This window comes from Penaeus vannamei, chromosome 3 (assembly GCF_042767895.1).
Source record: "Penaeus vannamei isolate JL-2024 chromosome 3, ASM4276789v1, whole genome shotgun sequence".
In the NCBI taxonomy this organism is placed as follows: domain Eukaryota; kingdom Metazoa; phylum Arthropoda; class Malacostraca; order Decapoda; family Penaeidae; genus Penaeus; species Penaeus vannamei.
In genome coordinates this window covers 47,967,125-47,982,124 of record NC_091551.1, presented here as the reverse complement: position 1 = coordinate 47,982,124, position 15,000 = coordinate 47,967,125, and the positions used below count along the sequence as shown (strand labels likewise).

General features: G+C 36.3%; 3 protein-coding genes across 3 annotated transcripts in view; 1 reads left to right on the top strand and 2 right to left on the bottom strand.

Moving 5' to 3' along the window:
• The first annotated feature begins 1,413 nt into the window (after positions 1 to 1,413).
• Surf4 (Surfeit locus protein 4) lies at positions 1,414 to 10,644 on the top strand. The gene is made up of 5 exons (XM_027360960.2): positions 1,414 to 1,959; positions 5,977 to 6,240; positions 6,413 to 6,643; positions 7,135 to 7,314; positions 7,937 to 10,644. The coding sequence occupies exons 1-5, from the start codon at positions 1,909 to 1,911 to the stop codon at positions 8,021 to 8,023; spliced, it is 813 nt and encodes a 270-aa protein (XP_027216761.1). The 5' UTR covers positions 1,414 to 1,908; the 3' UTR covers positions 8,024 to 10,644.
• On the bottom strand, positions 10,079 to 14,744 carry LOC113809384 (UDP-glycosyltransferase UGT5; the record flags this gene model as incomplete). The annotated part of the gene is given in 2 exon segments (XM_070114104.1): positions 10,079 to 13,530; positions 14,544 to 14,744. Coding segments are annotated over 2 exon segments (491 nt in total), but the record flags the coding sequence as incomplete, so codon positions are not given.
• Positions 14,745 to 14,822: 78 nt separating this feature from the next.
• The window catches only part of LOC113800632 (reelin), a 36,396-nt gene continuing 36,218 nt past the window's right edge, over positions 14,823 to 15,000 (bottom strand). The window contains exon 22 of the mRNA XM_070116544.1: positions 14,823 to 14,845. Coding sequence (XP_069972645.1) covers positions 14,823 to 14,845 — 23 coding nt within the window. The remainder of the gene's footprint in view (positions 14,846 to 15,000) is intronic.

Below are 15,000 nucleotides of genomic sequence, written 5' to 3'. Positions count from 1 at the left end.
CGATACAAAAACGACAACAACTGTTATATATTCGTGTTCGTATAATCATCATAGAATTTTACTCTTTTTGTTGTTGTTGTTGTATTTCGTAAATTTATACCGATATTCGAAACAAAAACAACAGAATGTATATATCAGATGAATATAATTTTGATACATATATATTTTCTCTATTGAACTTTCATGGAAAAATTGATACATATATATTTCCTCTATTGAATTTTCATGGAAAAAATATTATAATTATTTTCATTTCTTTTTCTTCAGTTTCAACAGTTTCAACGATACATTATTCGTACACGCTAGAAGTTCCAGAAAAGATAAAATCAAGTATTTGACATCCAGGAAAATGGGTAGCTGAAAACCGGAATCTCTTGACCTTTTATGGACACACACACAACCACACACACACACGCGCGCGCGCGCACACAAACACATACATACACTCGCGCACAAATCTAAACGCACACACTTACATTCGTACACACATAAACACACGCATACATGCACACACACACGCACACGCATACACACACAATCACACACATATATACAGACACACACACGAACAAACAAACACGCACATATTCACACCCGCACATGGTGGGGGGGGGGGAAAGAGAGAGAGAGAGAGAGAGAGAGAGAGAGAGAGAGAGAGAGAGAGAGAGAGAGAGAGAGAGAGAGAGAGAGAGAGAGAGAAGGAAAGAGAGAGAGAGAGAGAGAGAGAGAGAGAGGAAGAGAGAGAGAGAGAGAGAGAGAGAGAGAGAGAGAGAGAGAGAGAGAGAGAGAGAGAGAGAGAGAGAGAGAGCGAGAGAGCGAGCGAGAGGGGGGGGAGGGAGAAAGTTTTTATGAGTGGGACTGGTGGTCTGCGCGTGTATGTATGTGCACTTCTGAATGTGCACACGGATACACATACACTTATGTATCAATGTATTTCTCGAATATATACAGGGCAAAACACTACCAACTACCCGCTTTGAACTCCACCAATCCATATTGAAATAAAGCCAATTAAACCTCTATATGTGTACGTATGTAGAATTTGAACTCTGAAAAAAACGCACTGAACCCTTAACACATCTTGAATATCTATAAACCATCTTCCAAATAAACCCACCGAATAAAACCTCCACAACCCCATCAAATAGGCCCTTCAGAACCCTACAAATAAACCTCACTGAATCTCCATATGTGAGCGTGAGAGGATAACAACCCATCGAAACTCTCGTATAAATCCCATTTACAATTTCGCTATCTCTATTTCAACTTGAGAATAGATCTGTTGCATAAAATCTCCCTCACACCCACCGAACAACCCCCTAAACCCCTTGGAAACCCCCGTGAAACCCTTAAAACAGGGCCACACCAGGTTCCGAACCCCCGCCCGCAGATTCAAAGGTGGCGCGTCGAGCTGGACGTCTAACGTGGCAGACAAGCGAATGGCTGCGGCGGTTACCACCACTTTTATCTCGCAACGACCACTTGTTGAATGGCTTCTCCGCAACGACCATTAAGTCCGAACAAAGCCCAGATCGAGAGCAAAATTTAGAGGCCCCGAGAGCCAGCGAGGAAGCCCGCCCTGCCAAGACCAGAGGGAAATTAGTCGAAATCAGGTCCCCGAGCGCGGCGGTCGGCTTACCCAAAACCCTTTTCGAAAGGCGCTGAGTTGGAAGGGGGAAAATCCGCCCCGCAAATCGCACTCGCCACCCACCCCCCGAGGACAGGCCTGCTGTGCACCTCTGCCACGCCCGCCTAGCCCTTCGTCGAGGAGAGAGCCAGAAAAAACCCGAGAATAAGGGCAGGAGACCCCGAAAGAGGCGAGTTGAGAGGGACTTTTAGGGCGCCGTCGAGAGGGAGACACTCACACGCCGGAGGACCGTCGAGGAGGACGCAGCAGCCGCTCGCGCAATGCAGAACCAAAATGAACTCCTGGGAAGAGCGGAGGACTTTGCAGACCAGGTGAGGGGCACGGGGCCGATCCCCAGTGGGTTTCCAGTGGGCTTTTGGGGGGATTCAGGGCCAGGGAAGAAGGGAAATGAGGGATTTGGGGCCGGCTCGCTCGCGTGGGCCTCGCATCCCTCTCTTTTTTTTTGACAGATGGACACAGCTGACCTGCTTTGCTGAGCTGGAGGGGGCTCCGAGACCTAATCCAGAGGCAGAAATGAGGCTTTTTAGGGGTTCTTTGCCATGGTGTAGGTTGATAAGTAGGTGCAAAGTGTAAATTGAGATTTTGACAGATGGAGACAGCTGACCTGGTTTGCTGACCAGGGGAGGTTCCGAGACCTGTTGGAATGGGGGAAGTGTGGGGCAGGGGCCTCCCTGCAGGTATCTTGGGCCTTATTTTCCGTCTGGGTGGCAAGGAGGCTGAATTAGCGGCACAAATTCATTTTGACGATGGTTTCTGAGGAAAACCAGCATTGGACGAGAACCACTAGTCCACAGTGTCGGGAGGAATCTTATCGTTGTCTTTTGCTGGATTCGTTCTTTTATATTCCACAAGTACCGAAAGGAGGCTATGTTTTGTGCGGCCAAAGTGACACGCGTTGGAAAAAAAATGGATGGATTTATCTAGACGATTGGTTGATTTAGACAGTTACATGGAAAAGAAAGAAAATATCAAAGCTAATAATATTTGCTTCATGTGTGAGCAAGAAAAAACTTTTGATAATGAAGGCACAGAAAAAAAATGTAAATGTTTGTAATGTTACGAGAAATAACTATAGAATTAGTGCTCAAGTGTGTATGTTCAGTAATATTTGAAAATTTGTTTATTATGTATAATTGGGTCAGTTGATAAAGAAAAAACTGATTGATACAGCATTGACAAACGAAATCATATTTAAAATGTATTTTGATAAGGATTTTATGCCATGTTATATAACACCAGATGTTTTGTTATTGTCTGCATGATAACAGGAAAGGGATAAATATTTTACAAGTTTAAGTCCGTTATCATAACTAAGACACTTTCCAGTTGGATTTGAGGATATTTATCGAGGAAATACATATTTTTTGTTACTGGAGGAAGGGGATTTGTGAATTTTAAAGCTTGTAAAATGTGACTTCTTTCAAGTTTTGGGCAGTTTGTAGTTATGTTGGGTTTTGAAAAGTGTGAATATTTGTGAAATGTGTGATAATAAAGATGGATTGATATATTTTTTGAGGTTATTATTAGGTTGGGAAATTTTGCAAACATATATTATAATTGTCTTGTATAAGTCACAAGTGAGTTTTCAGAATTTTTTTTATATAGATTTAACCAGACTAAGCTAGTATAGGGTAACTATGCAGATTCTGGATTCCGTAACCTACTTATTGGTAAAATCACGGAGTTAAATGTTTGATCATAAACAATAGTGGTATTTGCACACAATTTGCCATCAGACTGTCATGAATTTACCAGTGGTTGGAGGACAGGAAAATCCACTAATAATATCAGCAGGTGGTATCTCTTCAGCAAATCAATATTAAAGCAAAACTTTAAAATTTATAACTGTTATGATTAGACTAATGGCTAGCATGTCATAAGAGGCCAAATTCACATGAAATTAACAAGAATATCCACACAGAATCTCATAAAATTAGATGTATGTATTGGCAATATAATCAATGATAAATATATATGGAATTGATAAATTGGTAAACTTGTGAAACATATTCTATGGACATAATTATCATAAATTTGTTACATAAACTGGCAGTCTCAAAGGCAGATGATTGTAGCAGCACCTACATCTGTCGGCACTTTGGCAAAAGACAACAAACCCTAAACAAAATGGGCAAGAACAAATTTGGAACAGTTTCATAGTTTGAGTTAGTCGTTGTTTGATATTAAAGATAGATGAATAAGTAGATACAATAGATAAGTAGATAATATGAAATGCATGGGCTGGTTCCTTGTTTGATGATAAATAATGATTTATTAAGAAGACGGTTTGTATTATTTCCTATGTTGAGGGTAAATAACCAGGAAGGGTTTTTAGCAGTACACAATAGATATAATTCAAATTTGTTTACATATGTTCTACCCATCTTATATATAAGCTTGTAAATTGCCATTCCTGCAGCTATGATTAAAATATCGTGCTTTATGGAGTTTGTTTACTTATGTGATTGGCCAGATAAGCTTCACGCTCCCAGATTCTTGAAACGCTTTAACAGAGCAATTTCTGATCTTAACTTGTGTGAGCTACTATCTCCATGAATCTCGCTTTTCCATTGCTGGTAAACACTTTAGTAGTGAATCACTGGCAAATACAGTATGAGCGAATGTTAGTGAACCCGGCCCCAGGTGCTGTGCATAGCCAACTAATCTCGGGGAAAATTAAATACTTGGAAAATTTATAACTCTTATTGTCTTTGATTTTGGGTGTAGCGCATCTTTTCCTGTGAAAGGCTGTAACTCGCCAATTACTGCAATAGTGGACAAATGAGGGAACAAATGTTTAGCTCACACAGCTAAGGGCAGGTTTGGTGCATGTGGCATGCCCAGATAGGAGTCCAGGTGATGCATTATCTAGGCTTACAGATTCAAAAGGTTGCCATGTCCCCCTGTGGGTCGGAAATGCTGTGGGGTCTTACCGTCTTCTGGCATCAGAGACCCTTGAATTCCCATTACTTTGATACTCTTATGTATTTTGAGATGTATTGTGCTTTTTATGGTTAACTGCATATTCTAGTTAGTTTATCAAATACGAGCAGGTTAGCTTTTAACTGAAAGGAATATTGTTTTATCATTAGTGTGTCGAAAAAGTTATTTTTTTGTTCTTGTTTTTGAAAATGTGTGAAGTTGGTGGTTTAATGTTCTCAATATTTTGACTTCATTTTCAGAGAATAAGCATTGCAAATGGTGAAATGGAACAGATTTTATGATTAAAGTGTGTACGTGTTTTTTTGTTTGTGAGAGATATTGCTCATTCCTCATTATTTAGGGATGATAGCTAATGCAGATATTATGCAGTGCAACAAATTGAAGGCCTAGGTTTTGAAGCAGGAAGTTTGTTTTTTTTCCTTCTTTTTTATGTAACAAAAAAGATGGAGGGAATAAAACATGTATCTTTTGTATCAGTCTTGTGATAAATATATATAATTTTGTAATTGTTTAATCTATTCATTGATATTTTGATAAAGATGGATAAGCATGTTTATTATAGTAGAACCTTGACATATGCACTGATAAGGACAGAGAGCATTAGCTGATATGTGAAAGTGAAATTGAGAATTCTCACTGTCATTTTTCTTTCTCATTCTTTTGTTCTTTCTTTCATTTTCCTTTCTTACATTCTTCATGTATTATATGTCATTTGTTTTTAAAGCAATTTTTGTACATAGTCTAGATGTAGAGGATGGGATTGTGCAAAGATTGAGAAAATTGATTTAACCCAGTAACAATGGGTGTCCCACATATGAGACACCCGAAAAAAAGAAAAAAAAATTACTAGGTGTCCTGCCAGTGTGACGCTGTATCGGGGCTCGCATGCCGATTTTGTAACTGCCCAGAAACTTTTATTTTCGGCTTCAAAATGTACTGGCAGTAATGGGTTATGGGTTATGAAGAACATTAAGATGAAAAATTAATTGTTTAGGCTTACAGAAATAAGAATTTAGACTGAGTTAGTGAGGACAGTCACTTTTCCAAAATTTGTGAATCTATCCAAAAATTTACACCATTTATGTTTGAGTTAGAGCTTAATAACCTTGTTAATTTTCTGGCAGTTAAGAGCCAATCTTTGCTGTCTTGCCAAATGCATTTAGAGTAGGCCATGGCATTGTTTCATGCAGTGTCCTTCTGAATAATGAACTGATATTTGTGTGGATAATGAATTGCCATTAAAAAGATTCTTATCAAGCCATGCAGTCTGTCAAACCTCTGAATGTATGTGCATAGATGTGAGATTAATGTACAGGTCGAAAGCAAAATGATTATTTTTTGTATGCTATTAAAGAAAATAATAATCCTAATTTTCTCCATTCTAGTTCCTGCGATACAGTAAGAACTATTTGCCGCACATAGCCAGATTATGTCTGGTGAGCACCTTCCTTGAGGATGGCCTGCGTATGTGGTGGCAATGGCACGAGCAGCGGGAATACATGGATATTTCATGGGGCTGCGGGTACTTCATTGCCACATTGTTTGTGGTGATCAACCTGGTGGGGCAGCTTGGGGGTGTGTTCATGGTGCTTTTCCGCAAGAAGGTCGAAGTCGCGTGTGGACTCCTGCTCTTCATTGTGGTCCTGCAGGTGGGTTCAGTGATTTGATCTTGTAAGCTAGTCGAGATCTACTTGTTCTGAAATTGTTACAAGTTTTATTTTTCTTATTGTTTTATTTAATTAGAAATATACATATTGCCTATGAGATTGTTAAACCTCTTTTCCTCATCCCCAAAACTAAGCTAAATATTCTCCTCCCCAGACCATCGCATACCAGATCTTATGGGACATGCAATTCCTGTTCCGCAACCTGGCCCTGGTGGGAGGCCTGGCGCTAGTGCTTGCCGAGAGTAAAAAGGAAGCGAGGTCTATCTTTGCAGGTGTCCCCTCATTGGGAGAGAACAAGCCCAAGACATACCTCATGTTGGGTGGCAGAATCCTCCTAGTATTCATGTTTCTCACACTCGTCAGATTTGAGTTCTCTGTGATGCAGGTGGGTAGGGTGGGAACGGGTGGATTTAGGTTTGGATGGTGGAGATTTAATATGGTTTTGCACGTGGTCCGTTTATTTTTTCCTTTTTGTAAATTTTGGAAGATTTACATTCGTGTTTGGAATAAGTTAGAATGGATTTGTTAAAGGTAAGACAATGATCAGGGATCATGTTGCTTGTAAACCCAAATACTGTTTGAACATGATAATGAAATGCATGAATTTGGTGTGGCAACTATGTAGATTTAATTGGAGAAATTAATCATCCATTTAGGTAATGCACTATGAATATTCAGGTATTGAATGACTTTACATGACCTATTCTATATTGTAAAGGAGAGCTTTTTATAAACTATCATATTTCCCAAATTATGTTTGTGATTGATAACTTAACGTGTACTATACCATCGCATAATTGAATTGATGTTGAATAACTAAAAATGACACATGAATATCTTTGGAATCCCTTCTGACCTGACTCTTCTCGCCAACAGATATTCCAGATTGTAATTGGAGGTCTGCTGATGGCCCTGGTGGCTGTCGGCTATAAGACCAAGCTGAGCGCATTCCTGCTTGTGCTGTGGCTTAATGTCTTCAACATTTACGTGAATGCGTGGTGGTCCATTCCTGCGTACAAGCCCATGAGAGATTTCCTCAAGTACGACTTCTTCCAGGTAAGGCTTGTACATTATGTATTATTATTATTATTTTATTTATTTTATTTTTACCCTTTGAGGGAAGAAATATGTTTTATTAAAGCAAGTGTGCATATTCATGTATTAATTTTGTGTATTAAGAAGCAAAATTTTGTATGGGTTGATATTTTTTTGTGATGTATGATTGTCATTTATTAAAAAAAACTTATTTAGATGTACTAGTTGTATTAAATGAATTATGGTACATAGTAATAGTACACTGATTTCCATATTGTCAGACTAAAATCCAAGTTATATGCAAATTCTGGGCATGTATTATAGCCAATGTATTATTGGTCCCAGAATCTATTTTTTCTCGTAATTTCTTGTGGATGCTTCAGAAATGAATGTGGTTTTATGTGGTTTTACAGTTGCAAAAACAGATGAAGTTACAGCCAGTTCCTCATGTTAGTAGATAGATTTCACATGAGTAACTGGCTGTAATGTCTCTCATGCCCATATTTTAGTGCTTGAATTATATTACCTCAATTTCCATGTTTTTGTCTATTTGAGATGTAGATTCCTACAACATTCACATGCATTGCTATAACTTTGTCCACATCTTAACTGATCTCTTCCACTTCCTCTTGTCTATTTCCAGACGCTGTCAGTCATCGGTGGTCTGCTCATGCTGATTTCACTGGGCCCGGGAGGTGTGAGCATGGACGAACACAAGAAACAGTGGTAGATTGTTATTCCCTCCACCCCTCGTTTCCCCCCCTTTAACCCCTCCCCACTTTCCCTTATCTTGTTTTTTAAAAAGCCACAAATGTTTTATTAGTATGAGTTTGTGTTAAACCCTCAAGTTATTGAAGAATCCCCCTTTTTATTCTATTATTATTATAATTTTTTTTTTTTTTTTTTTAGTTGATATATCTTGTGCTTTTTTTTATTGTTTTATACAAGTGAGAGTATCTGTTAGACTTTTGAATGATAAAGTAAACCCTAAGCCAAGTTACCGACCACTCTGTACATAGAAGTAGAAGCCATACTCAATTGGACGTTCCACAATGGTCATCCACGAGACTTTGTGCTTCCCATTTAGCATCCTCCTTCACTGTGTGCGCAGGAGGAGCAAGAAATTGCTATGCTGGTCGGCAAAGGAACTGTTTTTAAGATTGTTTTTGTAGGAATTATATTTGTTTTAAGAATTCTTTTTGGTGTATTAACGATGTGTTCAGTTGTTTTGCAGTGGTGTACTGTAGAAGGGTGTTATTAACTTTATGGTGTACATTCATAATGAATGTGTAAAGAATATTGCTCTTGCATTCTTGCTCTTGGCTTTGCGCAGTGGGTCTTTTTTTATGGTGTTTGGTGAAAAGGCTAATGGAAATCATGGTGTCAAGCCTGAAATTGTTAAACTGTGCATACTTTTACAGCCTGGAGAGGAACAAGTTTGCTTTATTATTTTTTATTTTTATTTTTATAATTTTTAAAATTCTTGCCATGTCTTGGGGCTTCTGTCACTTTTTTCAGGGTTCTAACTATTTTCTCATGTACCATGTAAGGATACAGTGCTATAGGATGGATGGTTTTAGAGCAACATTGCAATTACCAATGAGGCAACTCTTAGCTTGTGGGATTACTGCTGTCATGGCCAGTGTTGGGGCTTTGCTTTTGAGATTTAGCTAAATAAAGTGATCCATCAGGCAGAATTGGCCATCTGCACAAAGTCCCATAGGCAAGTGGTTGTGCATTGGATTTTTTCTTTTTTTATGTATAATTTTATGTCCTTGGGGGTGGAATATGGCCAGACCCCAGAGCACAAGGGGAGCGGCAGGTCCTCCAACGACCTTGTCTTTTTACAGTTTATTTATTTTATTATCTTAAACTTGTTAGCGTGTTTGATTGTTTTTATACATATATCTCGATCTCTGCTCCCATGCTTCTAGATTTTCTCAATTCCATATATGCACAGAAATGTTTTTCATGTGAATTGTAAGTGAAGTAAATATAATAATAATAAATCTTTTAAGAATAATAAAACCCAGAGGGCTAGTTTTGTAGAAAAATGTTGACACAAAAATTACAAAAAAAAAGACAAAAAAATCTACAAAATACAGGATAGAAAGAACAGGAACTATGTGGGGGCAGACCCGTGTAGATCCAATTTTCTCCCGAAGCATTTCAGTGCCTCGGGAAGTTTTATATTTATCAATTAAGATTTTAAAAGAGCAGATGTACCACTCTATCAGGTGACCTAGGACAAAAGCAAAATGGTGAATAACACTGTAACTTGTGTTAAAGTGGCTGTTAATAATAAAAATGGTCTTCTTAATTTTGGATTTTTTAACTTTCATTAAATTTGCTTCACAAATTTTTTGTATAGTGAGCAAGTATTATGTATGGATGAATTTTTTGTTTATATATTTTTTTTTACTTGATTGGATTTATGAATATTGATGTAGCTTTGGTTTATTGGCAAGAATAACCTAATTTTATTGTACGTTTCTTGCATCAACTGTTGTTGGGTTTCAAGTCAGTTGTGTACAGCTATAATCTAAATTTGGTATCTAAAGATATTAATATTTTATTTCCAAAAGTTTTAGAAGAGAAAATGTAGGAAAAATGATGCATACTAATCTCAATCAAATGAGAATTGCTTACTGAATGCCGAGAGATTCGTTCTGGACCTCAAATGTTGTGATGTTAAATTAATGATATATATGTATATATGTATATGTATGCATATAGTAATGTTAGTAAGCTTGTAAGAGGATCTTATATGCAAATCATGACCATATTTTATTTTTTATTTTTTTCTTATAAATATTTAATCAGCTATTCTCTCGTTCATTGAGAAATAATTTATTTTCTCTCAAAGCTTTCAATTAAACACAAAGAAAATGCGTCATTTGTATGCTAGTTGATTTACTTTAACAATTTTAATTTGTTGCTCAAGATTATAAATCTATAATAAGCAAATTCTTTTAAGGGAAGTTAATATGGGGAGGAGGTGGCCTTTTTTTGGAATAAGTACAAAAAAGGAAAAGATGGTTAGCTACTGAAGTGCGTCTTTATTTTTTTAGATTCGCGTCCAGTTCTAATAAAGTCTTTGTACATTGTTTAGCATCTTTGTAACAGTTTATTTTATGGGAATTCTAGAGAGCGATTTGTTAAATTGTTTTTGGCAGAAATGTAAATTCTTTTGTAGTTGGATTATCATTTTATATTTTTTTTTGTATTGTGCTTGGGTGTTTATATACACATCATTATGTTTTCAATATTGAATTTTGACTTTATATCACCGTTAAAAGAATTTATATACATTTATATACACCAAGTAAAAATACATCTGTTCTGTATTTATATATCTTTTTTTCCTCAACCCTTTATCTTGTAATGAGTTCCTGTATGAGCAAGTTAATTATAGGAAAATTTCTCCTGAATACTACCTGTTTTTAAACCTTTATCAAAATAACTGCATGATCGTAAGCCTTTATCTTTTGCTCTTACTAAACTTTTTTTCATGGAAATGTGTTAATAAAAATAGGTTTTTAAGTTGATGTGAGTTATAGATTTTCTTGTCCAGCCTTGTCATTTTATCATTTTTCATAGTGTTCTCTAACTGCAGCTTTGTTTTGGAATCTTTTCTTTTGCTCGCATTTTTCCATTTTATATTATGACCGTGCTTTTCTCTAATTCCATAAGAAAAATTGAAGAAAGCTCTTATGTTTTACTTTGCTAACAGCAGTGTAAAAATAATACAATACACAAATTAGTAAGTCTGGAATCTGTAAATACAGAAGATAGCTGAAACCTCTGCATATTGTTTTGGAAATAATTGTATAAATGTTAAAAAAGGCAAGTTAGACAATACCAAATTCATTATTCTTAATTGTCAATTTTATTTTATTCTCATACCATAATACTAACCAGAAAACAATCCTATTTTCTAAATGCAAAGATATCCTTAACTTCAAGGCCATATGAAAGCATTTTTGTGCAGTTACAGGTCATTATGTCAGCAATTGTTCAACTTTATGCAAATTTAACTAGAAATTTGACATCAGTGATAAATGGCCATGAAATGTATGTTTCTAGAAACTGTTATTTGTGGAAACAATAGTTAAGTGAATGAAAAAAAATAGATTGAAACTACACATCAAGGACCATAATTGTGTATGTATATATGGGGATGTGTAAAATAGTTTGTGGATTTTTTTTTATAGTTTTACACCATTAACCATCTCAAACTTTCATATGTGCATTGACATTAGTTCATAATTAAGAGGTTGTTGGTCTGCTATCCATTTCCAAAAATTGAAAAGAGCAATAGTTTAACTAAATTATATCATAAAATAATATTGCTACAAGTATTCAAACAATATTATTCAAACAATATTGCTGGGCAAATGATAAACTTCATATCTTATATTATTAATCCTAGTTACATTTCAGTTTTGAGTAATGATACTGAAGACCATATTTTAAGAGGTTGACCACTATTCCAAGTGATGTGATTCCCTCCTTCGCTCTTCAGTACAACTAGATATGTGAGATGATTTAGAACAATTGGGTTTATTCAGACATTTTCTTACAGCTCCTGCACCTGAGGTCATTCATTTTCCTGTGTCAAAAAAACATGCCTAACTCATGGATCCATGGCAGTGTAATGCAGAGTGATCATCCATTTTTAATGTCAGATCTCAAACTCCCAAGTATTAACTGTTGTCTGTGTATCAGATTCTTGCCATTACAAAAAGCAACCTTGTCCACATTAGCAAGCATGATCAGTGGGTGCAGGGTAGGCATGTGAACAACCTGGTAGACAAAAGAGGAATGGCATAGATACGAGAAGGATGCCTTACGATAACACTTCCAAGGGAGAATTAATGGAAAAGATGATGTTGCATTGGGATACTTCATGATAATAGGAAAAAATATGATAAAAGGAGGTAAGTGGATGGATTGCCACAAGGAGAAGACGAAAAAGCATTGGAAAAAGTACAAAGGCGGAGCAGAGGGTCATAAAAAGAGGGAAAAAAGTGTCACAAGAATTCAATTACTTAATTCACAAATGATAGGTTGTTGGATCAGAGAAGTATCTTTTTTTTCTAGACCAAAGGAAGGATAACAGACTAAAGGCTTTTATTATAGTCACTAAAGTGTTCAGCAGTAGCCATTGCTACAATTATAATGTTTAATACCATTCAGTCATACTGATGAGTAAATATCAATAATCATTTCTCTTTCTCACTGTTTCCTTTAGTTCCTTTTTTTTATTTTCTCTTTCTTGCTAAAGATGACAAAAAAGTGACTTCCCAGAACAGCGTCTTTAGCTGAATGGAAATGAGTGCGTCACCTTAGAATTCAGGATTAACAAATTTGAGTTACACTTATAATACTTTTTTGACAGAGAATGGGGGGTAAATTAAGGGAATACTGAAATCTGTAAACTGACTGTTATTTTACATAAGCATGAAGAGGTACAATCATTAATATTTGGATTCAATACAGCCCTATTTATTGGTAAAAAATATTACTCATCACTATTCTACTACACAAACTTTCCAAAATTTCAATGTTATTTTAAATCTTCATATTATTTCTAAAAGGTTTATAAAATCTATTTGGAATATAGCGGGATATACAAATCACAGACTAAATAAACAATATTTATTTGGTACTGCATTTCTAGTACTTTGTACCATATACAGTATAATAATATATTACAAATACCTTTCTTATTATCACAAGATAACTTTTATCATTATCATGAATATTAAAAATACACTCCAATAAAAAACAGCAAATATTTCACAGATAAATGCACTACAGTAGGCTATATCAGTCACCTATTAAACCCAAGCATCCTCTGCCTTTTCTTTCACAACCCTAAGTCTACAGAGAAAAAGTCTATGCTCAACAAGGAAAAAATTAACAATTAAGAAATCCTGGCTCTTTAGTCTACTTTGGACTTCCCTGAAGAATTTATCCTTCTCAAGACAAACCAGACAATCAGTCCAAGTAATGCTAATATAAAAATAGTCAGCAAGAGCACATCTAATAGCAATATCTGTGGCCAGGAGAGATTTCGGGCGAAAGACTCCTGGTTAAGGTGAGCGGCACCCTCATTCCGCAAGAGGTATTCCAGCCACCAGACGGCTCGTTCCTTGGGGGAGTCTGGTTGGTCGTGCACCAGTCGTGATATTCGGGAAATGCGTCTGCGGTATTCAGGATTGGTAGCAACTTCTGAAAAGTTAATTGATAAAGGAAATGTAAATGCAAGAAAAAATGTAGAAGCAGTGAAAGAAATATAAATGCATAATTTAACCACATGCCAACGGTTATGGCATGTGCATACGTAATGTGCCCACTGTGATTAATTTAGTAATTGTTTGTACAAATAGATGGCTCCACAAGTACTAGGTCACCAATGAGGCAGTTAGAAGTACCTGTCTCACCTGTTTACCCTTTTCCTTGATTTTCAATAATATTTTCTAGCATTTGATACTGCTGTTAGTAATGCCAATAACAATATGGTAATTACAATGATTATAATGAAAATAATAGTATCAATATTGGTAGCATTAAAAAAAAAAAAAAAAAAAAAAAAAAATCCTGCCAACTCAAGGAATGGTGAGGTCACAAGATCTTCTAATTGACTCCTTTGTGGCTAAGCACTGGCAGAGCCATCTATGTGCAGAGACATTTAACATAACAACACTAAAGTAAACGCAACATTTTCCCAGCGGCATTAGGTTAAAATAAATTTACATCATTGATTTTCATCTACACCTCTGGTCCACAAGCTTAACATAAAGAGTGGTAAATAGTAATGTTGATATCATTGCCAATATATCTCAATAATCTAAATTTTTATAATTACTTTAGTCTACTGAAAATAATAACAATAATCCTTTGAGAAATAACAGAATTAAGATGGAGAAGAGGAGAGAAAAGAGCAGGAGACTGGGTGACTGTGAACGTACAGGCAGCAGGTAAAAGGACAACCAGGTAGGCCACAGAAAACCTGAATAAAATGTGTTTGGGAAAATCTAGCAAACCTAGACTCAAGAGGGAGACCATATAGACTGGGGGAGGGTGAAAAGAGCATCATTAAATATCTAACTTCATGAACAGAAAACAAAGATATTCTAAGGAGGAAGATCTTTCAAAGGAATTCAATTAGTAAACTTGTTTGAGTATACAAACAATACTCAGACAAAATTCCTAGAGACACTACATAAAAGATTGCATCCTACCTAAAATAGATTCTCGGAAAGACTCTTCAGTGACGTCGCCCCAGGACAGGTGGACCCCATAACCTCCATCTTCTACAGCCCAAGCGTTTCTTGGCTGGTCACCATAGAGGGGAAGTACCACCAAGGGGATGCCATGGTACTTCGCTTCGTGGACACTCAGTAATCCACCCTGGCTCACAAAGACCTTTGTGTTCCGGTGTCCTGTTGGAATGGGCAAGCTGTGGCATTAGTCGCAATAAATCCCTGACATAGTTCTTATGTGCTCAGAGTGATGAATCCCTAGTTCACTGATTTACAAGATCCTACTTAGAAAGCAAATTTAAACATAATTAAAGCTATACTAAATGACAAAACTGCAATCTAATATTCATCTTTTATTCATATCTACTTAATTCCATTTTAATTTTGTCACTAATCATTTAAAAACATAGAAGATAAATATCCATGCTTTTGTCTA